Genomic DNA, 20,648 nt, shown 5'->3' with positions numbered 1-20,648 from the left:
ACAACGAAGGAACGATTTCTGATTACCAAAACAATGGCTCAGAAAAAAAACGTTTATACAAAAGTCTAAACAACAAGATAGAAAAAGATTCAACACAATCCCAATACCAAAGAAAAATAACAGAACAAACAATGAAAAAAGTAAGACCAAAAACATTAAGCAGCTTTGAAAAGACACTAGAGAATGAAGAAAACAATTATGATTACCACAAAGACACAAAACAAAAAACAAAACCAATAAGACATACAAACAATCTGAAACAAGAAGGAGCAATGGAATTTCAGACAACTTCACAATCAGACTATTCACAAAAAACAACAGAACCAAGAAGTAAAGAAATGCGTCCAAAGACATCAAACAAATTTGAAGGCGACTTCGAGAATGGAACGACAACTTCTGAATATCAAAAGGTAATTACGGATAACACAAAACCAATTAGACCTCCAAGCAATTTAAATCAAGAAGGAACAATGGAATTTCAAACAACTTCACAATCAGACTACTCACAAAAAACATCAGAACCAAGAAATAAGGAAATACGACCAAAGACATCGAACAAGTTTGAAGGCGAATTTGAGGGTACAACGACAACCTCTGAATACCAGAAGGTAATTGCTGAAAAGACAAAAGCAATTAGACCTCCAAACAATCTCCAACAAGAAGGAACAATGGACTTTCACACAACTTCACAATCAGACTACTCACAAAGAACATTAGAACCAAGAAGTAAAGAAATGCGTCAAAAGACATCAAACAAGTTTGAAGGCGATTTTGCGGGTACAACGACAACTTCTGAATATCAAAAAGTAACTCCTGAAAAGACAAAAGCAATTAGACATCCAAACAATCTCCAACAAGAAGGAACAATGGACTTTCAAACAACTTCAGAATCAGACTACTCACAAAAAACATCAAAACAAAGAAATAAGGAAATGCGTCCAAAGACATCAAACAAGTTTGAAGGCGAATTCGAGGGTACAACGACAACGTCTGAATACCAGAAGGTAATTGCTGAAAAGACAAAAGCAATTAGACCTCCAAACAATTTGAAACAAGAAGGAACAATGGACTTTCACACAACTTCACAATCAGACTACTCCCAAAGAACAATAGAACCAAGAAGTAAAGAAATGCGTTCAAAAACATCAAACAAGTTTGATGGCGATTTTGCGAGTAAAACGACAACTTCTGAAAATCAAAAGGTAACTGCTGAAACCACAAAAGCAATTAGACCTCCAAACAATTTGAATCAAGAAGGAACAATAGAGTTTCAGACAACTTCACAATCAGACTACTCACAAAGAACAATAGAACCAAGAAATAAAGAAATGCGTCCAAAAACAACAAACAAATTTGAAGGCTACTTCGAGAGTGGAACGACAAACTCCGAGTATCAAAATGTAATTGCCGAAAAGCCAAAACCAATTAGACATCCAAAGAATCTCCAACAAGAAGGAAAAATGGATTTTCAGACAACTTCACAATCAGACTACTCACAAAAAACATCAGAACAAAGAAATAAGGAAATGCGTCCAAAGACATCAAACAAGTTTGAAGGCGAATTCGAGGGTACAACGACAACCTCTGAATACCAGAAGGTAATTGCTGAAAAGACAAAAGCAATTAGACCTCCAAACAATCTCCAACAAGAAGGAACAATGGACTTTCAGACAACTTCACAATCAGACTACTCACAAAGAACATCAGAACTAATAAATAAGGAAACGCGTCCAAAGACATCAAATAAGTTTGAAGGCGATTTTGCGGGTACAACGACAACTTCTGAATATCAAAAAGTAACTCCTGAAAAGACAAAAGCAATTAGACATCCAAACAATCTCCAACAAGAAGGAGCAATGGACTTTCAAACAACTTCACAATCAGACTACTCACAAAAAACATCAGAACTAAGAAATAAGGAAATGCGTCCAAAGACATCAAACAAGTTTGAAGGCGAATTCGAGGGTACAACGACAACCTCTGAATACCAGAAGGTAATTGCTGAAAAGACAAAAGCAATTAGACCTCCAAACAATTTGAATCAAGAAGGAACAATGGAGTTTCAGACAACTTCACAATCAGACTACTCACAAAGAACAATAGAACCAAGAAATAAAGAAATGCGTCCAAAGACATCAAACAAGTTTGAAGGCGACTTCGAGAGTGGAACGACAACCTCTGAGTATCGAAATGTAATTGCTGAAAAGACAAAACCAATTAGACATCCAAACAAACTCCAACAAGAAGGAACAATGGACTTTCACACAACTTCACAATCAGACTACTCACAAAGAACAATAGAACCAAGAAATAAAGAAATGCGTCCAAAGACATCAAACAAGTTTGAAGGCAAATTCGAGGGTACAACGTCAACCTCTGAATACCAGAAGGTAATTCCTGAAAAGACAAAAGCAATTAGACCTCCAAACAATTTGAATCAAGAAGGAACAATGGAGTTTCAGACAACTTCACAATCAGACTACTCACAAAGAACAATAGAACCAAGAAATAAAGAAATGCGTCCAAAGACATCAAACAAGTTTGAAGGCGACTTCGAGAGTGGAACGACAACCTCTGAGTATCAAAATGTAATTGCTGAAAAGACAAAACCAATTAGACATCCAAACAATCTCCAACAAGAAGGAACAATGGACTTTCACACAACTTCACAATCAGACTACTCACAAAGAACAATAGAACCAAGAAATAAAGAAATGCGTCCAAAAACATCAAACAAGTTTGAAGGCGATTTTGCGGGTACAACGACAACTTCTGAATATCAAAAAGTAACTCCTGAAAAGACAAAAGCAATTAGACATCCAAACAATCTCCAACAAGAAGGAACAATGGACTTTCACACAACTTCACAATCAGACTACTCACAAAGAACAATAGAACCAAGAAGTAAAGAAATGCGTCCAAAGACATCAAACAAGTTTGAAGGTAATTTTGCGGGTACAACGACAACTTCTGAATATCAAAAAGTAACTCCTGAAAAGACAAAAGCAATTAGACATCCAAACAATCTCCAACAAGAAGGAGCAATGGACTTTCACACAACTTCACAATCAGACTACTCACAAAGAACATTAGAACCAAGAAGTAAAGAAATGCGTCCAAAGACATCAAACAAGTTTGAAGGCGAATTCGAGAGTACAACGACAACCTCTGAATACCAGAAGGTAATTGCTGAAAAGACAAAAGCAACTAGACCTCCAAACAATTTGATTCAAGAAGGAACAATGGAGTTTCAGACAACTTCACAATCAGACTACTCACAAAGAACAATAGAACCAAGAAGTAAAGAAATGCGTCCAAAGACATCAAACAACTTTGAAGGCGAATTCGAGGGTACAACGACAACCTCTGAATACCAGAAGGTAATTGCTGAAAAGACAAAAGCAATTAGACCTCCAAACAATCTCCAACAAGAAGGAACAATGGACTTTCACACAACTTCACAATCAGACTACTCACAAAGAACAACAGAACCAAGAAGTAAAGAAATGCGTCCAAAAACATCAAACAAATTTGAAGGTGACTTCGAGAGTGGAACGACAAACTCTGAGTATCAAAATGTAATTTCTGAAAAGACAAAAGCAATTAGACCTCCAAACAATTTGAATCAAGAAGGAACAATGGAGTTTCAAACAACTTCACAATCAGACTACTCACAAAGAACAATAGAACCAAGAAATAAAGAAATGCGTCCAAAAACATCAAACAAGTTTGAAGGCGAATTCGAGGGTACAACGACAACTTCTGAATATCAAAAAGTAACTCCTGAAAAGACAAAAGCAATTAGACATCCAAACAATCTCCAACAAGAAGGAACAATGGACTTTCAGACAACTTCACAATCAGACTACTCACAAAAAACATCAGAACCAAGAAATAAGGAAATTCGTCCAAAAACATCAAACAAGTTTGAAGGCGAATTCGAGGGTACAACGACAACTTCTGAATATCAAAAAGTAACTCCTGAAAAGACAAAAGCAATTAGACATCCAAACAATCTCCAACAAGAAGGAGCAATGGACTTTCAAACAACTTCACAATCAGACTACTCACAAAAAACATCAGAACTAAGAAATAAGGAAATGCGTCCAAAGACATCAAACAAATTTGAAGGCGAATTCGAGGGTACAACGACAACCTCTGAATACCAGAAGGTAATTGCTGAAAAGACAAAAGCAATTAGACCTCCAAACAATCTCCAACAAGAAGGAACAATGGACTTTCACACAACTTCACAATCAGACTACTCACAAAGAACAATAGAACCAAGAAGTAAAGAAATGCGTCCAAAAACATCAAACAAATTTGAAGGTGACTTCCAGAGTGGAACGACAAACTCCGAGTATCAAAATGTAATTGCTGAAAAGACAAAAGCAATTAGACATCCAAACAATCTCCAACAAGAAGGAACAATGGACTTTCACACAACTTCACAATCAGACTACTCACAAAGAACAATAGAACCAAGAAGTAAAGAAATGCGTCCAAAAACATCAAACAAATTTGAAGGTGACTTCGAGAGTGGAACGACAAACTCTGAGTATCAAAATGTAATTGCTGAAAAGACAAAAGCAATTAGACCTCCAAACAATCTCCAACAAGAAGGAACAATGGACTTTCACACAACTTCACAATCAGACTACTCACAAAGAACAATAGAACCAAGAAGTAAAGAAATGCGTCCAAAAACATCAAACAAGTTTGAAGGCGATTTTGAGGTAAAACGACAACTTTGAATATCAAAAGGTAACTGCTGAAAAAACAAAAGCAATTAGACATCCAAACAATCTCCAACAAGAAGGAACAATGGACTTTCAGACAACTTCACAATCAGACTACTCACAAAAAACATCAGAACCAAGAAATAAGGAAATTCGTCCAAAAACATCAAACAAGTTTGAAGGCGAATTCGAGGGTACAACGACAACTTCTGAATATCAAAAAGTAACTCCTGAAAAGACAAAAGCAATTAGACATCCAAACAATCTCCAACAAGAAGGAACAATGGACTTTCACACAACTTCACAATCAGACTACTCACAAAAAACAATAGAACCAAGAAATAAAGAAATGCGTCCAAAGACATCAAACAAATTTGAAGGCGAATTCGAGGGTACAACGACAACTTCTGAATATCAAAAAGTAACTCCTGAAAAGACAAAAGCAATTAGACATCCAAACAATCTCCAACAAGAAGGAGCAATGGACTTTCAAACAACTTCACAATCAGACTACTCACAAAGAACATTAGAACCAAGAAGTAAAGAAATGCGTCCAAAAACATCAAACAAATTTGAAGGCGACTTCGAGAGTGGAACGACAAACTCCGAGTATCAAAATGTAATTGCTGAAAAGACAAAACCAATTAGACATCCAAACAATCTCCAACAAGAAGGAACAATGGACTTTCACACAACTTCACAATCAGACTACTCACAAAGAACAATAGAACCAAGAAGTAAAGAAATGCGTCCAAAAACATCAAACAAATTTGAAGGTGACTTCGAGAGTGGAACGACAACCTCTGAGTATGAAAATGTAATTGCTGAAAAGACAAAACCAATTAGACATCCAAACAATCTCCAACAAGAAGGAACAATGGACTTTCAGACAACTTCACAATCAGACTACTCACAAAAAACATCAGAACTAAGAAATAAGGAAATGCGTCCAAAGACATCAAACAAGTTTGAAGGCGACTTCGAGAGTGGAACGAGAAACTCCGAGTATCAAAATGTAATTGCTGAAAAGACAAAACCAATTAGACATCCAAACAATCTCCAACAAGAAGGAACAATGGACTTTCACACAACTTCACAATCAGACTACTCACAAAGAACAATAGAACCAAGAAGTAAAGAAATGCGTCCAAAAACATCAAACAAATTTGAAGGTGACTTCGAGAGTGGAACGACAACCTCTGAGTATCAAAATGTAATTGCTGAAAAGACAAAACCAATTAGACATCCAAACAATCTCCAACAAGAAGGAACAATGGACTTTCACACAACTTCACAATCAGACTACTCACAAAGAACAATAGAACCAAGAAGTAAAGAAATGCGTCCAAAAACATCAAACAAATTTGAAGGCGACTTCAAGAGTGGAACGACAAACTCTGAGTATCAAAATGTAATTGCTGAAAAGACAAAAGCAATTAGACCTCCAAACAATCTCCAACAAGAAGGAACAATGGACTTTCACACAACTTCACAATCAGACTACTCACAAAGAACAATAGAACCAAGAAGTAAAGAAATGCGTCCAAAACATCAAACAAATTTGAAGGTGACTTCGAGAGTGGAACGACAAACTCTGAGTATCAAAAAGTAACTCCTGAAAAGACAAAAGCAATTAGACATCCAAACAATCTCCAACAAGAAGGAACAATGGACTTTCACACAACTTCACAATCAGACTACTCACAAAGAACAATAGAACCAAGAAGTAAAGAAATGCGTCCAAAGACATCAAACAAGTTTGAAGGCGATTTTGAGAGTAAAACGACAACCTCTGAATATCAAAAGGTAATTGCTGAAAAGACAAAAGCAATTAGACATCCAAACAATCTCCAACAAGAAGGAACAATGGACTTTCACACAACTTCACAATCAGACTACTCACAAAAAACAATAGAACCAAGAAGTAAAGAAATGCGTCCAAAAACATCAAACAAGTTTGAAGGCGAATTCGAGGGTAAAACGACAACTTCTGAATATCAAAAGGTAACTGCTGTAAAAACAAAAGCAATTAGACATCCAAACAATCTCCAACAAGAAGGAACAATGGACTTTCACACAACTTCACAATCAGACTACTCACAAAGAACATCAGAACCAAGAAATAAAGAAATGCGTCCAAAGACATCAAACAAATTTGAAGGCGACTTCGAGGGTGGAACGACAACCTCTGAATATCAAAAGGTAATTGCTGAAAAGACAAAAGCAATTAGACCTCCAAACAATCTCCAACAAGAAGGAACAATGGACTTTCACACAACTTCACAATCAGACTACTCACAAAGAACATTAGAACCAAGAAGTAAAGAAATGCGTCCAAAAACATCAAACAAATTTGAAGGCGACTTCGAGAGTGGAACGACAAACTCCGAGTATCAAAATGTAATTGCTGAAAAAACAAAAGCAATTAGACATCCAAACAATCTCCAACAAGAAGGAACAATGGACTTTCACACAACTTCACAATCAGACTACTCACAAAGAACAATAGAACCAAGAAGTAAAGAAATGCGTCCAAAACATCAAACAAATTTGAAGGCGACTTCGAGGTGGAACGACAACCTCTGAGTATCAAAATGTAATTGCTGAAAAGACAAAACCAATTAGACATCCAAACAATCTCCAACAAGAAGGAACAATGGACTTTCACACAACTTCACAATCAGACTACTCACAAAAAACATTAGAACCAAGAAGTAAAGAAATGCGTCCAAAAACATCAAACAAATTTGAAGGCGACTTCGAGAGTGGAACGACAAACTCCGAGTATCAAAATGTAATTGCTGAAAAGACAAAACCAATTAGACATCCAAACAATCTCCAACAAGAAGGAACAATGGACTTTCACACAACTTCACAATCAGACTACTCACAAAGAACAATAGAACCAAGAAGTAAAGAAATGCGTCCAAAAACATCAAACAAATTTGAAGGTGACTTCGAGAGTGGAACGACAACCTCTGAGTATGAAAATGTAATTGCTGAAAAGACAAAACCAATTAGACATCCAAACAATCTCCAACAAGAAGGAACAATGGACTTTCACACAACTTCACAATCAGACTACCCACAAAGAACATCAGAACCAAGAAGTAAAGAAATGCGTCCAAAACATCAAACAAATTTGAAGGCGACTTCGAGAGTGGAACGACAACCTCTGAGTATGAAAATGTAATTGCTGAAAAGACAAAACCAATTAGACATCCAAACAATCTCCAACAAGAAGGAACAATGGACTTTCACACAACTTCACAATCAGACTACTCACAAAGAACAATAGAACCAAGAAGTAAAGAAATGCGTCCAAAGACATCAAACAACTTTGAAGGCGAATTCGAGGGTACAACGACAACCTCTGAATACCAGAAGGTAATTGCTGAAAAGACAAAAGCAATTAGACCTCCAAACAATCTCCAACAAGAAGGAACAATGGACTTTCACACAACTTCACAATCAGACTACTCACAAAGAACAATAGAACCAAGAAGTAAAGAAATGCGTCCAAAAACATCAAACAAATTTGAAGGTGACTTCGAGAGTGGAACGACAAACTCTGAGTATCAAAATGTAATTGCTGAAAAGACAAAAGCAATTAGACCTCCAAACAATCTCCAACAAGAAGGAACAATGGACTTTCACACAACTTCACAATCAGACTACTCACAAAGAACATTAGAACCAAGAAGTAAAGAAATGCGTCCAAAAACATCAAACAAATTTGAAGGCGACTTCGAGAGTGGAACGACAAACTCCGAGAATCAAAATGTAATTGCTGAAAAAACAAAAGCAATTAGACATCCAAACAATCTCCAACAAGAAGGAACAATGGACTTTCACACAACTTCACAATCAGACTACTCACAAAGAACAATAGAACCAAGAAGTAAAGAAATGCGTCCAAAAACATCAAACAAGTTTGAAGGCGATTTTGCAGGTAAAACGACAACTTCTGAATATCAAAAGGTAACTGCTGTAAAAACAAAACCAATTAGACATCCAAACAATCTCCAACAAGAAGGAACAATGGACTTTCACACAACTTCACAATCAGACTACTCACAAAAACATTAGAACCAAGAAGTAAAGAAATGCGTCCAAAAACATCAAACAAATTTGAAGGCGACTTCGAGAGTGGAACGACAAACTCCGAGTATCAAAATGTAATTGCTGAAAAGACAAAACCAATTAGACATCCAAACAATCTCCAACAAGAAGGAACAATGGACTTTCACACAACTTCACAATCAGACTACTCACAAAGAACAATAGAACCAAGAAGTAAAGAAATGCGTCCAAAAACATCAAACAAATTTGAAGGTGACTTCGAGAGTGGAACGACAACCTCTGAGTATGAAAATGTAATTGCTGAAAAGACAAAACCAATTAGACATCCAAACAATCTCCAACAAGAAGGAACAATGGACTTTCACACAACTTCACAATCAGACTACCCACAAAAAACATCAGAACTAAGAAATAGGGAAATGCGTCCAAAGACATCAAACAAGTTTGAAGGCAAATTCGAGGGTACAACGACAACCTCTGAATACCAGAAGGTAATTGCTGAAAAGACAAAAGCAATTAGACCTCCAAACAATTTGAATCAAGAAGGAACAATGGAGTTTCAGACAACTTCACAATCAGACTACTCACAAAGAACAATAGAACCAAGAAGTAAAGAAATGCGTCCAAAGACATCAAACAAATTTGAAGGCGAATTCGAGAATACAACGACAACCTCTGAATATCAAAATGTAATTGCTGAAAAGACAAAAGCAATTAGACATCCAAACAATCTCCAACAAGAAGGAACAATGGACTTTCAGACAACTTCACAATCAGACTACTCACAAAGAACAATAGAACCAAGAAGTAAAGAAATGCGTCCAAAAACATCAAACAAATTTGAAGGTGACTTCGAGAGTGGAACGACAAACTCTGAGTATCAAAATGTAATTGCTGAAAAGACAAAAGCAATTAGACATCCAAACAATCTCCAACAAGAAGGAACAATGGACTTTCACACAACTTCACAATCAGACTACTCACAAAGAACAATAGAACCAAGAAGTAAAGAAATGCGTCCAAAAACATCAAACAAATTTGAAGGTGACTTCGAGAGTGGAACGACAAACTCTGAGTATCAAAATGTAATTCCTGAAAAGACAAAAGCAATTAGACATCCAAACAATCTCCAACAAGAAGGAACAATGGAGTTTCAAACAACTTCACAATCAGACTACTCACAAAGAACAATAGAACCAAGAAGTAAAGAAATGCGTCCAAAAACATCAAACAAATTTGAAGGCGACTTCGAGAGTGGAACGACAACCTCTGAGTATCAAAATGTAATTGCTGAAAAGACAAAACCAATTAGACATCCAAACAATCTCCAACAAGAAGGAACAATGGACTTTCAGACAACTTCACAATCAGACTACTCACAAAGAACAATAGAACCAAGGAGTAAAGAAATGCGTCCAAAACATCAAACAAGTTTGAAGGCGACTTCAAGGGTACAACGACAAACTCTGAATATCAAAATGTAATTGCTGAAAAGACAAAAGCAATTAGACATCCAAACAATCTCCAACAAGAAGGAACAATGGACTTTCAAACAACTTCACAATCAGACTACTCACAAAAAACAATAGAACCAAGAAATAAGGAAATGCGTCCAAAGACATCAAACAAGTTTGAAGGCGATTTTGAGGGTACAACGACAATCTCTGAATATCAAAAGGTAATTGCTGAAAAGACAAAAGCAATTAGACCTCCAAACAATCTCCAACAAGAAGGAACAATGGACTTTCACACAACTTCACAATCAGACTACTCACAAAGAACATTAGAACCAAGAAGTAAAGAAATGCGTCCAAAAACATCAAACAAATTTGAAGGCGACTTCGAGAGTGGAACGACAAACTCCGAGTATCAAAATGTAATTGCTGAAAAGACAAAAGCAATTAGACATCCAAACAATCTCCAACAAGAAGGAACAATGGAGTTTCAGACAACTTCACAATCAGACTACTCACAAAGAACAATAGAACCAAGAAGTAAAGAAATGCGTCCAAAGACATCAAACAACTTTGAAGGCGAATTTGAGGGTACAACGACAACCTCTGAATATCAGAAGGTAACTGCTGAGAAGACAAAAGCAATTAGACCTCCAAACAATCTCCAACAAGAAGGAACAATGGACTTTCACACAACTTCACAATCAGACTACTCACAAAAAACATAGAACCAAGAAATAAAGAAATGCGTCCAAAACATCAAACAAATTTGAAGGTGACTTCGAGGGTGGAACGACAAACTCTGAGTATCAAAATGTAATTGCTGAAAAGACAAAAGCAATTAGACCTCCGAACAATCTCCAACAAGAAGGAACAATGGACTTTCACACAACTTCACAATCAGACTACTCACAAAGAACAATAGAACCAAGAAGTAAAGAAATGCGTCCAAAGACATCAAACAAGTTTGAAGGCGAATTCGAGGGTACAACGACAACCTCTGAATACCAGAAGGTAATTGCTGAAAAGACAAAAGCAATTAGACCTCCAAACAATTTGAATCAAGAAGGAACAATGGAGTTTCATACAACTTCACAATCAGACTACTCACAGAGAACAATAGAACCAAGGAGTAAAGAAATGCGTCCAAAAACATCAAACAAATTTGAAGGCGACTTCGAGAGTGGAACGACAAACTCCGAGTATCAAAATGTAATTGCTGAAAAGACAAAACCAATTAGACATCCAAACAATCTCCAACAAGAAGGAACAATGGACTTTCACACAACTTCACAATCAGACTACTCACAAAGAACAATAGAACCAAGAAGTAAAGAAATGCGTCCAAAGACATCAAACAAGTTTGAAGGCGATTTTGCGGGTACAACGACAACTTCTGAATATCAAAAAGTAACTCCTGAAAAGACAAAAGCAATTAGACATCCAAACAATCTCCAACAAGAAGGAACAATGGACTTTCAGACAACTTCACAATCAGACTACTCACAAAAAACATCAGAACTAAGAAATAAGGAAATGCGTCCAAAGACATCAAACAAGTTTGAAGGCAAATTCGAGGGTACAACGACAACCTCTGAATACCAGAAGGTAATTGCTGAAAAGACAAAAGCAATTAGACCTCCAAACAATTTGAATCAAGAAGGAACAATGGAGTTTCAGACAACTTCACAATCAGACTACTCACAAAGAACAATAGAACCAAGAAGTAAAGAAATGCGTCCAAAGACATCAAACAAGTTTGAAGGCGATTTTGCGGGTACAACGACAACTTCTGAATATCAAAAAGTAACTCCTGAAAAGACAAAAGCAATTAGACATCCAAACAATCTCCAACAAGAAGGAACAATGGACTTTCAAACAACTTCACAATCAGACTACTCACAAAGAACAATAGAACCAAGAAGTAAAGAAATGCGTCCAAAAACATCAAACAAATTTGAAGGCGACTTCGAGAGTGGAACGAGAAACTCTGAGTATCAAAATGTAATTGCTGAAAAGACAAAACCAATTAGACATCCAAACAATCTCCAACAAAAAGGAACAATGGACTTTCACACAACTTCAAAATCAGACTACTCACAAAAAACATCAGAACTAAGAAATAAGGAAATGCGTCCAAAGACATCAAACAAGTTTGAAGGCGAATTCGAGGGTACAACAACAACCTCTGAATACCAGAATGTAATTGCTGAAAAGAGAAAAGCAATTAGACCTCCAAACAATTTGAATCAAGAAGGAACAATGGAGTTTCAGACAACTTCACAATCAGACTATTCAAAAAAACAATTAGATGAAAGAGTTAAAAAAATTCGCCCAGAAACACTAAGTAAATTTGAAGGGAACTTCGAGGATAAGGCAACAAACTCTGAGTACCATTGGGTAACCGTTGAAAAAACAAAACCTATTAGACATCCTAGGAATGTAAAACAGGAAGGAATAATGGAGTTCTCCACAATATCAAAATCTGATATCCCTGGAAAAGGTCAGGAACTCATCGTTAGAGGCTGTAAACCGCCGTTGAATTCTTCCTTAATCTCCGAAGAAGAATTATATGAAGATGGATACGGAGGAGTTGTGTCCAAGCCTGGAAATAATTTGATGCAGAATGGTTCTATGGACTTTTCAACAACTTCTCGTTCCGATGTCTCTGTTAAGAAGTCTGATTTTAACTTAAAATCTCTTCGACCAAACACCAGTAATAAATTCGAAAGTGAATTTAATGCCAATAATATAAAAAGCACTATTTTTGAAACAAATAAGATTGAAAAAGTGAAATATTTTAATCATTTGGGAAATTTGAAACAAGATGGTGTTATGGAGTTATGTACAACAAACCAAGTCGATTATTGTGACAAAGAAATTAGCAAACAAAGAATTATTAGACCGAAAACAGATACTCACATTACAGGATTGCAAAATTTTTCAACTACAAGCAAGGATAGTTATCGTGGTTCCCAAAACAAAAACGCTGAGATTATAGATTCCCAAGATAATATTTTTGCTCATGTGGGTAAAATGTCAAATGAAACAATTTCAAAGGCAACTTATGATTCGTTGAATAAAATGAATAGATTACTGGTTGCTAAACCCGATGAAAACTTAATGATTGAAGGTGTGATGGGATTAAATACCACATCACAAGATGAATTTACGGAAAAGAAGGTCGACAGGGTGCGGGGTAAAAGGCCTCAGACTAATATGAAATTTGGTGGCAGTTTTAATGGTCGAACAACAAATCGAGATACTTACAAAGAAGTGACGTTGGAGAAAACCAAAAGTGTGAAACCTAGTAATGAATATGTAAAAAGCGTCATTCCTTTTGAGAAAAAAACGACGAATAAACGTGATTTTCAAGAAATGATAAGAGCAGAACCATCTGATGCAATTAAACATCAGGACAACTTGGGCCTTCATGGAGATACGGAAGTTTCCACCACAACTAAGAATTCTTTCGCAGAAATTAATGTAGAGAAAACAAAATTCCTAAGACCAAAAACAAATCTTACTATTAGGAGTGGTAAACTTGAAGACAAAACTACAAATAAAGAAGCCTTCCGTGGACTTATTGGAGAGAAAGTAAAGGCCTTTAAACCTGAAAGTTCATCTGTTTTGTCGCTATTAAAACGGATGAAAAGAGGTCAGTCGAAATGAACTGTCAACCTCGTGAGAATACAGACTATAAACATGTGAAAGTCGATCGAAGTATTACTGAGAATGGAAAAATGGAAAATAAACACGTGACATCAGTATTAGAATCAAACGGTAAATCAACTGAACGAAGAACAGGTACAACAGTAACAAAGGAAGATTATCAACAAATATCTGTTGAAGACAGGTCTCAACCAATAAAGCCCAAAGATAACCTTAAACAAGATGGGCAAATCATCTTTGAAACCACTACTCGCCAGGAGTTTTCAGAAAAGTGTGGCGACCGTTTTCTGGCCGAAAGACCAAAAACAAATACACGATTTTCTGGAGAAATGTGTTTAAAGACAACAAACGCAGAAACTTTTACAGGTCATGCAGTCGAAAAGGTGAAAAGTCTGAAGCCCCAACAACTGTGTAGAATATCAGAAACTATACCAGAATCTACAACTACCACAAATGCTGCATTTCAAGAATGGAAGGCAGTTAAACCCACACCTATCAAGCATCCTGGAAACCTTGAACAATCTGGGATAATGGAATTTAAGACTATATCTCAAAGCTCTTATCCTGGTCACCTGATAGAAAAGCCAAAAGCTGTGAAACCGACATCTTCCTTCCGTATCAACAATAATTATGATTTTAATTCCCTCGGTAAACCTCAACAAATAAACAAAAATGGAGCAAATTCCCCGCGAATTGAAAACAAATACGAACACAGTGAACACAGTCCAGCGGGTACACTTGCACTCAGGAGAAACAACGATAACCGTGCTGAGAAGATGGAGACAATCTCAACTTCCAAGACAGTTTTCACTACTTTTCCAAATGTTACAGCAACAGAAAAGGTAAAACTATTGAGACCAAGAAGCCACCGAATTTTCGATAAAGGCGGAGTTTTTGAAACCACGACAACCTATGGCAGCAATTTCAAAGCGTTTAAGAGCATGCCGAGGAATTACTGTCCAGTCACAGAGTTGAACAGAAAATATGAATTTAAGCAGGAGGTTGCGGGGCATCATTTTATCTACCAGTTGTTCAGGCGTGACCTGAAATTTTTAGTTACTCTTATGATGTCAAGGAACTACATACGTAGTTATTTATTTATTCATGAACAACGTGTAAAGTATAATCTAGTAAATACTGATCAAAATATAAATCTTTTAGAAATTAGCAACACATTAAGAACGGATTTAGTAATTATTTCTTGCACAATAATTTATAAACCTAAAATAAATTAGATCTTAAACATTCTGCATCCAAACACCAAGATTTATCTCTATCTCAGACCTCGTGAAATATATAAACTTAACAGTTGTAATAAAGCTTCGAACGTTCCACTTTCGAAATAACATAATTACATCTAAACAGTATTGACGTATTCTATAAAATCTAATGATTTTTTTTTCATGTTGTGCATGATATAAATATCTGAAACGATGAATGTCTTTCGATTACAAGGAACAGTTTGTGTTTGTAAGAAAGCTCAAATGTTAACATATACTGTCATTAAGAGAAGCTACAAGAAAAATTAAACTAATTTATAAACACTAACTGACGAGACACATGTCCGTCGAAGAGAAACCAAGTAATCCAAAAGTTTCCTCGAGAAATTCGACGAATGTTGCAAATTAAAAACTCCGTATTGATATAAAACAGTTCACAACTGCTGACAAACCTATTGCGCTGGCTTAGCAAAAGTAACACATTCTATATATCAATTTTAGTATAACGTTCAATTTTTTGTTCGTCTTAGGGTATGCCAACAGTAGTGATGATTTTATTATTTGTGGTCTTAATTTCTAGAACTATATAATTAATATTTTCAACGTCTTAAAGCCAAGATCAAGTCATAACATATTATCTTATGCTGTTAAGGAAAGTAATATTAAACGTCGTGTGGTGTTTTTGGTAATCAAACATTTGATAGTTATTTGTTACGAGCTGCGAAAAAAAAACAACAACTCGTAATTTGGTTGGACTTTGCGATTTTATCATTGTTATCAAGTTACAAAGTTTAAAGATGGTCACACAGTTTGTAAATTGGAAACCATCATGATGTGAAGAAAGGAGAAAGATTCGATATTTGCCTATTTCTATCCTGCGCCATTTCCTACAAGTGAGGAAATAAACGGTAGGAACAAAATAGGTTCATGTGGAAAAACACTGAGAGAATAGCTTAAACTAGCAGCTCGCCATGTTTAGTGAGGTGCTTTGTTTCAAGTTAAGTGATAGTAATATTACTAACTTCATGTGTTCCTGCTATCGTTAAAAATTCCTGTTAATAAATATCGCTTGAAGAAACTGTGACGAGTTGGCTCTATCTTAACATAACGCCAGTAGCTCAAGAAATAAAAAAAAACAAAAAAAAACGGTTGAAGTTATATTTTTAAACTAGACATTTTTAAAGAATCAGAACAAAGTGCATATGTTTTTTGTTTGTAAACAGTTGTGCGAAACTTATTCCATTCAAATATACTTATTTTGTTTTTACTTTAATACAATACGAAAAATTACGTATTTTTGACAGCACGATTTTCGTCATTCTCTGTTTGGTGCTCAGAAAGAAAGTTTTTCCCGGCTTGTCTTGGTTGTTTAACTTCTACAAACAAAAGGCACCCAACTACATACTTATCAAAGATAGTTTATCCAATAGGAAAAAAAAATGCTCATTTTTTGTATTCTATCCAATAAGAAAAAGGACTATATATTTATTGTTGGTATTCTACCCAATAGGGAAAAATATTATATTTGTTTTTACTATTTTACCCAATAGGGAAAAAAAATATGTTTTTTTAGTGTTTTACCCAATAGGACTATATAATTATCCTCATAATTTTCAAATGAACGATGTTCACAAAATTCTTAGTGTTTAAAATACAGTTACATCTGATTACCCTTTTTCTCAACGTTGTCTAATTATCTGTTGTATCACAACTTCGCGTTAATTCTAATGCTTGTATTTAAATGTCTATCTCTAAATCTCCTCTTTTAGTTATCATTAAAAGTTATATTCAACTGTACTCTCCGTGGTCTAGTCGATAGTCATGTTAAAAAGGAAGATGAGACACACGAATTCACCAATAAATTAAGGTCAGTGGAATTCTTCATAACGCAGACGAAGTGGCACAGCGGCATGTCTGCGAATTTACAACGCTAGAAACCGGGTTTTGATACCGTGGTGGGCAGAACACATATAGCCGATTGAGTAGCTTTGTGCTAAACTTCAGTAACAAACGAAGTCTAGAAATATTGTTTGAAGGGTTTTTTGAAGTTGTGGTCGGTGCAACGTCTTACGTTTGGAAATCCTGCTTGTTCTTAGTATCTGGTCACAGCAGTTTTCCTCTTCTCTGTGATACACTTGTAGAAGGCTGTGCTAGAGATAGAGTTTATAAGGTTGATTAAATTCCATTTTTCTTAGTTTATTTTTCCTTTGATCCATTCTCAGGGACACACTCTTTGTTTAATGAAGAATGGGCGCAGTATATCAGTATGTGTCTAGTTTTTATTTGAGTAGTTTGGCATTTGGTATGTCTAGTTCCGAAACCTTAAGCCTAACGATAATCTCAGCAGGCCTAGTTCTGACACCTTAAGACTAATGCTGGTCTAAAGCAGGTGTAGTTCTGAAACTTTAAGGCTCATGCTGGTCTTAGTAGGCCTGGTTCTGAAACCTTAAGCCTAATGATGGTCTTAACTTTTGTTGAAAAACTATTAATAGCATATATCAGTGATAAAAAAGAAGTTTTAAAGAAAATCATCTTCCTTAAAATAAGAAAACAAAGACCTAAATAATAATACATAATGTAAGAATGTCTTTAATAATAATAAATATTGTAAGAATGTATTTACTCTAATAATGCACGTACAGCATAAAATAATTCTTATTCGTGTGTGTCACGAAGACTTCATCCAGGAAGACTCTGGACATTGGTGATGGGGAAAGGTTTACCTCTGGGGCTCTTTATTTTTGAAGAACTACCCCTAGTGTATTTCTGGGGAAGAAAACTAAAGCTACCCTAGCATTTTAGACAATTCGTATAACTTTTTCGTGTACAAACTTTTAAGCTGTAATTTATAACCTAGTAATATCAAATTAATTTAGGCTTCATGCACTTTAGGTATAAAAAACAATATATCTGATTAATATTATAAAGGTACTAATATGAAACATCTATAATGTCACAAAGCATGTTCATTACCAAAATTTTCTGATGGGCCAAAGGTTATTTTACGGTCTTACATTAAAATCTCACTTTAGATTCTCCAAATATGAACGTCGCGGATAACCCAATCTGGTTATGTTCTCAAACAAAAACAAAGGCTCATCACCTAAGTCACACTTGCTAATTAGGACGTCCAGACAGGCGTGAAAACTTGGCAAATTTTGAAACGGAAAATTAAAGCATGACTCGTAAATGCTGTGAGGACAAAACTACACAACAAATATTTGCGTTTAATTGTTTCGAAATCTGAGCTGAAAAACTGGAGGAAAGACATCATAGTTAACAGTATTCACTGCCAGTTTTGGACTAGTCTTCTTTGACGTTACGAAGCTTCGAACTTTTGGATGGATTTGGCGAGAGAAGAGAAGGATCATAATTGTTAGGCTCATAAGCTTTACGTATTTCCGTTTTTCGAGAACTTATTAATTAATATAATTTTTATCTGGGTTACTCACCAGTCTATTAGAAGAAAAGATACTCGGTCGAAGTTAAGAGCCATACTGACCGGAATGCCGAAGCAGACTGGAAAGTTGAACGACAAATGACGTCGAATATGGAAAGCCTAGATCCGTACTCAACAGCAACAAAAAGTAAGTCTAGTGTAGGTGGCCAAATTGTAAATGATAATTTAAAGTTAAAAACATTAATAGAACTTGCAAACGAAGATCTACAATTTAAAACCTCCCCAGTGAAAGTTACTAAAATTAGAGCTACAAAAAGAAAAATATACAAAATAACTAAAGAAAATATAAATTTAACTACTGTCGACAATGAAGCTGAGGCTACATTGATAGACAATGAAAGTCTAACAACTAGTAGCATAAGTATTAAAAACCCCACTTTGGATATTGAAACAAACACAAATTCGGAACCAAACGAAACAAATTCTGACGACGAAGGCTTCACACTAGTGAAAACTAGAAGTCAGAAAAACAAACACATACAAAATATGTATCTAAATTACCAAAAAAAAACGCCATAATCATACAAGGCATACCAGGAAACTACAACCAACCACAACTAGTAAGATAAATATTCAGGTGTAAACCTAAAATTAATATTACAAACTTTAAGCTTCTGTCTCGCGGCGGGGTCCTCGTTTAAGGACAGGAACCCCCTGACTTAAATAAATTATTCAAATAATGGCTTTCAGACGCTTTTAAAACAGGAAACATAACTATACACTTGTCTGGAGCTAGGCCAACACCCAAATCTTTCGTAATCTGGGGGTTGCACCACTCTGTCGACATAGAACAAACCATAGAACACATTTCAGTGGAACGCATAATTTCGAATATAACAAAAAAACCAACAAACTTAATTAAAGTAGTTACAGAAAATATCCAAGACGTAACCCAGCTAATAATAATGGTATCACATTGTGGTATCATAAATACACAGTAGAACAAACCAAAACACCATCAGTGGTTGTAACACAGTGTTACCAATGCCAAAGGTTTGGACATGTAGCAGCAGCATGCCAAGCAACTGCGCGTTGTGTAAGCTGTGGAGAAAATCACCACATTTCACATTGCACCAAACAAAACCCCAAACCTAAATATCAATTAAGACACTTATACGAACTTAAAAATCCAAACATGAACAAGCCACAAACAAACAAAATTCAAGATCAAAACCAACTACCACTCCAGCACCACAAAACACAAACAAACTCGTATGGTGCAGTAGTCAAGAAAACATCAATCATCCAGGAAAACCATGAACAAGTAATGAAGATTCACCTAAAACAACTGAAGACACACATAAAATCACTCCTATGTATATTGAAAACACACTAACCAATACCATTACTTCCACCTTTTCTGAAATATTGACAGAATACACAAATCCAAATAATAAAAACAATCTAACAAATATAATCATTAAAATAATTATGAAAAACATCGAAAAATACCTACCACAAATGTTAAGATACATCATGAACTCTGTTAAACATGGATAAATTCACTGTATTACATATCAATATCCAGAGTGCTATTGCTTCCAACACCTCTCCCCGTTAAACTTGTACATCTGATCTTTAAGATAAAATCAAATTTAAAATAATAATAATAAAATAGCGCTAAAATAAAACAGCCACCTACATTCTAGACTTAAAAAAATGAAAAAAAAATAGAAATGGACATTACCCTGAAAAGGACCAGTTTAAAGTTATGTTATTACTTAAGTATTAATCAGTCCATTCCAATAAAGAAATGGAAGGAGGGAGAGGTCTAGTGTACCTGGCACTCCTGGGTATACAAATATATATATACGCAAACATCAGAGAGAGAGAGAGGCTTTGAACCTGCGACCCTCAGATCACGAGTGGAGCGCCCCTAACTATCTGTCCATGCTGGGTCAGAATTAAAACACACAAATGACTTTCTTACAATGACATCTAGGACAACTATTGTAAAACAGAATTCTTACTTAATACGTTTGAGTTAAAATCTAGAAAAGTATCGTTTAAGTGTCATTTA

At 35.6% G+C, this 20,648-nt stretch overlaps 2 protein-coding genes across 2 annotated transcripts; both read left to right on the top strand.

Moving 5' to 3' along the window:
• Nucleotides 1–272: 272 nt before the first annotated feature.
• LOC143231325 (uncharacterized) lies at nucleotides 273–13,903 on the top strand (the record flags this gene model as incomplete). The annotated part of the gene is given in 17 exon segments (XM_076465873.1): nucleotides 273–1,173; nucleotides 1,360–1,994; nucleotides 2,133–2,390; nucleotides 2,529–3,182; nucleotides 3,321–4,266; nucleotides 4,528–4,736; nucleotides 4,837–5,329; nucleotides 5,516–5,848; nucleotides 6,307–7,129; nucleotides 7,296–7,504; nucleotides 7,888–8,222; nucleotides 8,565–8,691; nucleotides 8,829–9,431; nucleotides 9,669–10,241; nucleotides 10,244–10,896; nucleotides 11,108–12,155; nucleotides 12,240–13,903. Coding segments are annotated over 17 exon segments (10,464 nt in total), but the record flags the coding sequence as incomplete, so codon positions are not given.
• A 28-nt stretch (nucleotides 13,904–13,931) lies between these two features.
• LOC143231772 (uncharacterized) lies at nucleotides 13,932–15,421 on the top strand. Its single transcript, XM_076466416.1, has one exon. It carries the CDS (start codon nucleotides 13,945–13,947, stop codon nucleotides 15,181–15,183), a length of 1,239 nt encoding a protein of 412 aa, XP_076322531.1. The 5' UTR covers nucleotides 13,932–13,944; the 3' UTR covers nucleotides 15,184–15,421.
• Nucleotides 15,422–20,648: the final 5,227 nt, after the last annotated feature.

The sequence above is a fragment of the Tachypleus tridentatus genome, chromosome 11 (genome assembly GCF_004210375.1).
Source record: "Tachypleus tridentatus isolate NWPU-2018 chromosome 11, ASM421037v1, whole genome shotgun sequence".
Classification (NCBI taxonomy): Eukaryota; Metazoa; Arthropoda; class Merostomata; order Xiphosura; family Limulidae; genus Tachypleus; species Tachypleus tridentatus.
Note: the sequence above shows the minus strand (reverse complement) of the source record. Positions and strands in the feature narration are given on the sequence as shown.